General features: G+C 39.9%; 1 protein-coding gene across 2 annotated transcripts in view; it reads right to left on the bottom strand.

Moving 5' to 3' along the window:
• Positions 1 to 658: 658 nt before the first annotated feature.
• lpcat3 (lysophosphatidylcholine acyltransferase 3) overlaps positions 659 to 8,575 on the bottom strand; it is a 29,606-nt gene continuing 21,689 nt past the window's right edge. For both annotated transcript variants that reach the window (XM_012870321.3, XM_021320372.2), the window contains exons 10-13: positions 7,293 to 7,440; positions 5,090 to 5,245; positions 2,168 to 2,312; positions 659 to 2,088 (exon numbers count right to left, since the gene is read on the bottom strand). In XM_012870321.3, coding sequence (XP_012725775.2) covers positions 2,193 to 2,312; positions 5,090 to 5,245; positions 7,293 to 7,440 — 424 coding nt within the window. In that variant the 3' untranslated portion in view covers positions 659 to 2,088; positions 2,168 to 2,192. The remainder of the gene's footprint in view (positions 2,089 to 2,167; positions 2,313 to 5,089; positions 5,246 to 7,292; positions 7,441 to 8,575) is intronic.

Below are 8,575 nucleotides of genomic sequence, written 5' to 3'. Positions count from 1 at the left end.
TAGCTGTGACACCATCCAGGGAAGACAGAACACCCGCTATTACCATCTAATGTACAACAGATTACTGAATCAATGTGTGCTTCTGTACTTTTTTGTCTCTCTTGTTGTGTCTCGAGGCAGATGATTGTTCACACTGAGCCCGGTTCTGCTGGAGGTTTTTCTTCCCACTGTCGCTTCATGCTTGCTCAGTATGAGGGATTGCTGCAAAGCCATGGACAATGCAGACGACTCTCCCTGTGGCTCTACACTTCCCCAGGAGTGAATGCTGATTGTCGGGACTTTGATGGAATCAGCTGGGTTCCCTTATATAGGAAATGTTTTGACCAATCTGTATAATCTGACCCAATCTGTATAATCTGATTGAATTTGACTTTGGAAAGTGCCTTCAGTGTTTCATGAATTGGCGCTATATAAATAAAACTGAATTGAACCCACGTAGTCACAACACAGAAAAATATGTTCAGTCTTACGCCTGCCTTTTAAAAATGTCTTATTTTATGTAATCCTGAGATGGAGATTCGTAATTTATATCCCAGCCATTTTATTGTCAGGTCACATTTGTTAAAAAAAAAAAAAAAAAAAAAAAAAAAAAAAAAAAAAAAAAAAAAAAAATCACCACATGATTGCACCTTTAAAGCACACAAAGACAATACAGCTGTCTTGCTTGAAATGCAGTATTATTTTATTGAACATTACAAAAGTATATTTCAAATCACTTCCAGCGCTTACACCTCAATGATGTTTTGTACATTTACTTCGGGTAAGGCAAAAAAAAAAAAAAAAAAAAAAAATGGACGCTCTTGAAATAGCAAGTCATCAATTAATAATCAGCATGTTCTGTATAAATATTACTGAAATCTGGGCCGTTGCTACAGTGAGGTTTGTCCTCGAGTGTGTGAAAGGACGGTGGCAGCGGCAGCAGCATTTTCACCCTTTACCCAGAAAATATACACATTACAAAGAGGCTTTTGGGGAAAGATCCTTCACTCTGATTAATTACAATCTGCCGGTAGAAACCCGGGAGCAGGCTGGAGGCGAAACCCGGCAAGTTCAAAAACAGCGCACGGCCCCAGCTCACACTGATCAGAGCGGACTTCAGAGAGACCGGCACCACTGATTTACTTTCACATTTTGTGCATTTAAAAGTGAGGGTTGTAGCTGAATCAAGGTAGCTGGACAGAGGAGTGGCACAGATTTGGAGGAGGAAGGAAGGAGACAACTGAACAGACTGAAACGCGTCAGAAAAAAAAAAGGAAAGGCGGGGTGAGCGATGCATCTTATCCAAAAAACTACAAAATGTTCATTTTCATAAAACCTTACAAACAAGCCATACCATTCTTTCATTACAAATTAAATTAAATCCAGAACAAATGAACGGCAGAAAACATTCATTGATTCAAGGCCATTTAGAGTTGAGTGTTAGTTGTAGAGTGTGTGATTTTACAGTGCTTGGATAACCACTAGCAGCCATTTGCAAAAGAAAACAAGCCCGTTCGTTCCAAATCGCTCTGCAGAAAGGTGTGAATGTTGTATCATGACATCAGGAAGTGTTAGCTATATAAATATCTATAATGGTGGCACCGTGCTTAAACCTCCTGTTCAGGCTCGGTGCTGCTGCAAAATGTGGTTGCCAGACATTGGGGCGATGAAACAACAAAAAAAACACACAGGAGCCTAAAAACAGACTCAGAACCTGTGACTCATAAGTGCAATCCTGTGTCGACAGCATGAAAAGTCTCTCCAGTTCCACGAGTCCCACACGTCTTAAAACACCCCCCCCCCCTCCCTCCCTCCCCAAAAAAAAAAAAAAGAAGAGAGTGATAATGATAAACAAGCAGGAAACTGCCTCTGAGTGGCTCACAATTACCCAGTGTGGCACAATGGTAATTTCCTGTAAACATTTCTCGAAATGTTTATAAAAAACCAACCCTCCCACCTAAAAACACAAAAATATATAGAAATTTATTTTTACATGAACATATATTCATATTTATATATTACTAAAGGCCTTAAAATAGTTTGTGTGTTCTGCTCCTCAAACGGTCACGGTTCCCTTTCAGGATGGAGGATGTTCAGCCTTAAACGGACCTGGAGGAAAGCAGAGCACGATTTGTCTCTGGATTCGTGCAAACAGCAGATCGAGGGGGTGAAAACATGCCTACATTACCTTTTCCTGGGCTCAGAACCAGGTTTTAGTCTTGCTTCTTCTCGCTCCGCTCTTTCTTAGGCACCAGAGTCTTACGGAGGAATGGTAATATTAAATAAGCCGCAAGGAAGAACGCATGACCACAGAAGTAGACGGAAGAATACACCTGAAAAACAAGAGAGCCAATATTAGAGATGGGCCAAAGAAAAAAATAATTATTTTCATCTTCAGCTTCAGGTGTGGAAAAATTCAAATTCTTTCTTAATTTTTATCTGTTTGATGTATTTTGTCATGCAGGACAGTGTTTTTAAGCTCCAAAAAATGTGAATAAATGTTTTTCAACATTGTACAATCACTGTGATCAGTTCTTATGCATAATGTACACGTAAATGTTTAACTGAGTAAAAGTATTGTTGAAATTGCACATACTTTTCTTAAAAACGCTGAGGTTATTCATAATATATTGTGTAAAAGTGAAATTAACTAATTAATTAATAATTAATATAAAAATCAACAACAAGTCCACATTTATTAGTTCTATTTAATCTTGCAATGAGTTTACTCGTGTGGCCCTCTTGAGATCAGATTAAGCTGTATGCGGCCCCCAAACCAAAATGAGTTTGAGACACCCCTGGTCTACAGGCAGTACCCACAGAAACTGCTGTTAATGGTTAGTGACTCTGCAAACCTCGAGGATGATAAGAAAAACGGTTTGCCGTTTTAAAATAACCCTAAAATCCCATCAATTGCAGAGCTACAGTGGTGGTCTGAATTATAGCAGTGGGAGAAAAGCTTAACATTTAAAGCAAGACAGAGAAATATTCATTTAGTTCCCAATCTACAGAAAGGGAAGACAATTGAATATCCACAAAAACAACTTTTTTTTTTCTTCAAAAAGATCAAATATTTTCCACATGAACTAAAAAAAAAATACTCAAGTTTTAGCTTTCTGGTGAACCGCTGAACTAATAGTTATATAACCACTGTTTGAGTGGCTGGAGGGGACCAACCTCCAGAACCTGTGACCTGGTATTGCTGCTCAGGAAGACTGGACTACATCCACCGGTTTCTGCAGATTTCTTGGTTTTTGTCTCAGAAACAGCACGTTTGATTTTATCCCAAAGGGTTTCTATTTAAATACCGTTGAGGGATTAGGCTGAAATAATCTTACTTATTGGTGTCTTTGGTATCTTTATCTTGTTGAAACATTTATATCCTCACAATCCAATAACGACAAAAAAAAATAGATATATTATTGATCATTTTGGCCCATTACATATTACAAGATGATCTGCCGACATCATAGGCTGCACAAGCTTTCAGATTATAAGGCTGAGATTGCAGAATAAAATTAACGATCTGAAAGGGCGTTTTTCTCTTCGACTTAAAGCAACACGCCCTCTTCAAGTACTTTGATTTATTCCAATTTGCCCACAATCGCTGCTAATGGACCGGACACCGAACCACTCGACAACCCCCCCCCCCCCACAGTCAGTGCTTTCTCTGACATCCTATAAGCCCTCGCAGGTAGACTGTCTCTCATCACCCCAAGGCCGGGTCTTTGCTACTTTTGTCAATTAAAATGGTAGTTTTAGGTTTTTCTCCACATCTTTCTGGCTTTGCCATTTTAAAAAATCACTTCAGATCATTTTAGCTGATATGTTTCCCTTCCTTTCTAATCAACGTTTTAACTCGACTCTGAATCAGCGCACACCGCTCCTCTGAACAAAGTCTGGAACAAACCGTCCGCTCAGATGTCCAGAGAGCGACGCATTATAACCAGCGTGTTCAACATCTGCCGGCTTATTTCTTAAACAAGGGGCCGCCTGTTTGCTTTCACAGAACGGACGACCTCGCTGATCGAACTTGACACTTCTGTTATTTTGGACCCGTCCCTTTTAATTAATGATTTAATAACACATCCAGCAGCATGCATCTCATGAATGCTGGGTCGGCTGTTTTTCTATTATTCTCCAATTATTTGACTAATGTGCTACAAGGAAATATAATTTCTATCTAAATTGCCGACTAATCTGGTGGTGATGGTGGACTGATATCATACAGTGTCTACAGCTCTCAAAAACAAAGATGTAGATTGAAAATGGGCCCCAACTCTGATCAGAGCATCTTTACTCTGAAACTAAATAATTACCATTTCCATACAGATATGCCTTCTACATTCAAGCTTTTCTCCCCATTTCTGCATGTTCATTTTTTTTATAAGTCTTTAAGGCTCCCTGGAAGAGATGAACAGCATGACTTTGCGATGCAGCATCTTTCTGTGTAATAAAACACTTTATTGGCTCAGCAGGTGCTCTGACACAAAAGCACGCTCGGTCTTCTGCCAAAAATAGTTTCGTTTCACAAACCTAATGCAACAAAACAGTGAGGCGTCGCAGACAAAAGCTTAGCTCAGTCTAATCAGTTTGTTTCAAGCAGATTACAGAAAGATTTACTGTGAACGCCTGTAATGGCACAAAAGATTTTAAATAAAAAAAACTTAAAAACAAATTAACAACTGCTTCATGAGTTCCTTTGCTTTCAGACCGGTTTTATAGGCGGATTAATACTTTCGGAGTAAAGAGAGTAAAAAAAAAAAGAAAAGAAAAAAGACTTCTGGGCATCCAACCAAATATCGTAAAAGAGGAGAAAATAATTCAGAGGAAAATCCCGCTGCAGCGTGGACGTTATAAATTCACTAAAACGAGACCCTGGGCTATATTTTAACGCCTCACGGCTGTCTTGGCAACACATCCCTCCCAAGCAAAGCCCTTTGTGCTCTTATTTACAGTGCACCTCTGGAGTTTAAAGAACTGTTTTGCATTTGATACTCAAAGCACTCCCTGAGCTGAGTGGAAAATAGAAGCGAGGTGAAAAAAAATAAATAAATTCCCTAAACAGATTTATCTTCTGAGTAGTGCGGCTTCAGGAGATGCGGGTTACCTTGAGCCATTTGTCATAGGTGAAAAGGCAGAATGGCACCAGAGGATACCCCATGAAGAGCCAGTGTAAAAACTGCTGAACCACGTAGACGAGGGGGTAGAGGCGGCTGTTGGCCAGGTACGTCAGCTGGGGGCTGTCCTTCACTAGCGCCTGGGCCTGTTCACACAAACACAAACACATGAATGGTAATAAAAACACAGCAACACCATCATTTAATAAACGGATGGCACATCTCGAGCCAATATTTAAATAAGCAGCATAGTCAGCAGTGGGCTGCAGCAACAGTGTGCCTCTAAATTAACAACATGCAATAAATGTTAGAGATAAATAGTTTTTTTTTAATGCACGCGTAGACAACTATGGTTTCTGAACCAAGTGCTGTAGTGAGGTGCCTGTTAAATAACAGTGGCACACAAATACAAAGGTCTTGAGTGTTTAAAGTACTTTAAAGAAGTCTCTGTTGGTTGTCGGGTCCTTTAAGTCCGACCAATGAATCAGACACAGAAAGGCTCCTAAAACCAGCGACTAAATCAGTGTCTATACATAACGCACAACAAGGAGATAAGTGAATTTTATTTAGTAAACAAAATATATAAAAACAGCCCAAATGAAGGTGGTGTGATGCATCTCTCAGGTTCAGTCTCAGGTCTTTGCTGGATTTTTACCTAATTTCTTAAAATTGTTTTTCCCTTTAAGGTACTTTTCACCTGCTGCTGCAGCAAGAAGCTCACATGCAGCCTTCCCAACAGTAACTGATTATCTTCCATTAATGCATTGAAAATGTTCTTTTTAGGGTGAAAGAAAGCAAGCTTCTGGTATTATTCTTGCTAAATATTTGACTTGTCTTCCTTGCAGTTTTGGTAGCGTTTTTTTTTTAAAGTTGGCTTTTAAACACAGTCCAGATATTTTCAGTAGCTTAATGTTGGCCAGATTAATCCTTTCCAAAACCCGACCTGAGGTGTGCTTGGGATTGTTCTCCATTAGGAACGCCCAGTTCAGCCGTTGGTTTAAGTTGTCATCAATTCACCCGCTTTCAGAAATGCATCAGAGCCGCTGGCAGAGAAACGGACCCGCAGCATGATGCAGCCAATGCCAAGCTTGACTCATGTGTTGATGCAGTGGAGAAAAGTTTTTCTTTTTGCAACGAATGGTCTTCATTAATCAGTTTAACAGACAGGAAATGAGAGAGAAGGGGAATAAATGCTGTAAATGGCCCAGGCCAGCAGCTGAACTCAGCAAAGCTGCATCGAGGACAGTTTGTCTCCATACAGCGACACCGTTGTCTCATCCAACCATAAAACTGTTCTCCAGAAGGCCCGTCTATGTAGGCAGCAGCAAACTTCAGTCAAGCTTGAAGTTATAGTTTTTGGAGCAGGTGCTTCTGCTTTGGTCGGTGTTGTCTGAGCTCATGTTGGTGTGAAGCTGATTTCTTGGTGGTTCCTGATCATTCTACCCAGTGTCATTTATCTGGAGGAGGTAAGGTGCGTCAGGTGGTTGCCACCTGGACATAGTTTTTTCTTTTCCTACGGGAATTTAGCATCGGTTGTAAACTAACAGAGGTCGCTGGAAAGCCTTGACACTCTGTGCTTAGAATCTGTTGACTTTAGTTTACTAAAAACAAGTTAAATTGAATAAACAAAACTAAAATATATGTTGCCGTGTGATGGACTGACGACCTGTCCAGGGTGTACTCCGCTTCTCGCCAATTGACTGCTTGAGCAAGGCACCAGCCCACCTCAACACTGCATGAACATGTGGGTAGAGGCAATGGATGGACGGATGGATCTGGTACTTTGATCAATAAATGCATACTTGTGCATCTAATTCTTGTTTTTTTATTAAATTTTAATTGTTTTCTATATAAACCATTTCACCCTGGAACAAAAATAGATAAAAGAAATAATGTAAAGCCCCAAATTAATGTGAGATTTGAGTCTATAATGGAGCGACCAAGAAAGTAGTGTTTCTTTTTAGATGTTTTTCAGTTTTTTTTTTGTCCTCTACTTGTAATGTTTCCTCCTGTTTTAAGCACACAGTGCCAAATCTGTTGTCACAGTCAGAGGCAGAAAATTAGTTTAAAAAAAAGGCAGAAAACCTGGAAAACTATGGATCAAGACTAATTTTAAAATATGGTCCTTGGAAGAAGAGTATAAAGAAATTAGGGGTAATGGAATCTGACACTTGTGCTGTGTAGAAAGCCTACCTGCCGCTCTACAGTAATGATGAAGAACTCCATGGAGAAGCACAGGATGTAACCAGAGTGGAGACCGTGCCAAATGGTTAAAAAGATCAGCGTGGCCACATGAGACAAGGTCTTATTTCCCAGGAACTTCAACCGCTTGAACACGTGCCTGAAAAGAGGAAAAAAAGCCAAAATCGTGAATCATCTCTGTGACCGCGAATCTGAACAAAGCAGTCAGAGACACTCCAGCCGTCACAGTGACATGAATGCATTCACCTGCAAGTCGCCGTTGCATAGCAACTGCCTTCATTAGTACATTTGAACTTTACATTTTCTATGAAAGTATCCTGTGTTGATGTAAGAAAGACTTCAAGTTCACACATTGTGTTCTGTATCGGCGCCCCCCCCCCCCACAGGCAGAGCGCTGATGACAGGCTTCTAGATTAGCTGTAGAGCTGAGGGCCTGACAAACGAGTACAGGAAGGGCAGCTGTTTAAAAGGCTCTGAGGCGCCTCGGTGGGCTCCAGACAAACAGCTTGTTAGATCGCTAACAGTCCAAACTCCCCAAGAAACTTTTTTTAAAGAGGTTCAGAAAGGTTTTAGATTATCTTTGCAAACCAAAACTCTGAGTGCAACACAAAGACATCTTGAGCAAAAATTTTAAATCTGTGCAGCTGAAAGTTACTAAGCTTAAAAAAAGCAACTTTTGAGAAAATATAAAAAAGACGTTACAAAAATAAATGATAAATTAAGGTAAGATGTTTGTGATAATATCTGTGCTAAAGAAATAAGAATGATTCAATGACCAATAAACACCTCAACATCAGAAGCAGTCAATTAACAGGAAGGTCTGAGCACTGAAGCAGCAGGCTCATTTCAATGTCAGCAGCAATGTCATTAAGTTACAACATTTATTAACCATTACCCTCTCCTGACCAGTCTTTTTTACATCTTCTGGAGGTGCTCCTGCTTTTCAGTTGTCCTTTTACTCAAGGTGGAATGAAGATTTAACAAAGAACTTCAAGTCAAACAAAAGTTTAAATTCGTTGGCGATGATCTCTAATCCAAAGAGGACCAAATTGTAGATAACAAGCCTAAATAAAGGCAGACATTACTACTGATATTTAATAAAAGGCCCCTGAGGACAAACATTCTTATAGGCATCAACAAGCTTCTGGCATATTTCCAGCTGCATGTTTGACTGCTCTTATAAGAAATGGAAGAGTTCACTGAAACTATTCAATTTCCAGGCAGAGACTCAAATATTAAAGTTATAGTGGGCGATCTTTTTTTTTCCGCTTCGA

This window comes from Fundulus heteroclitus, chromosome 3 (genome assembly GCF_011125445.2).
Source record: "Fundulus heteroclitus isolate FHET01 chromosome 3, MU-UCD_Fhet_4.1, whole genome shotgun sequence".
NCBI classification, from domain to species: domain Eukaryota; kingdom Metazoa; phylum Chordata; class Actinopteri; order Cyprinodontiformes; family Fundulidae; genus Fundulus; species Fundulus heteroclitus.
The sequence above is the reverse complement of the archived record's forward strand: the minus strand, read 5'-3'. Positions and strand labels throughout refer to the sequence as shown.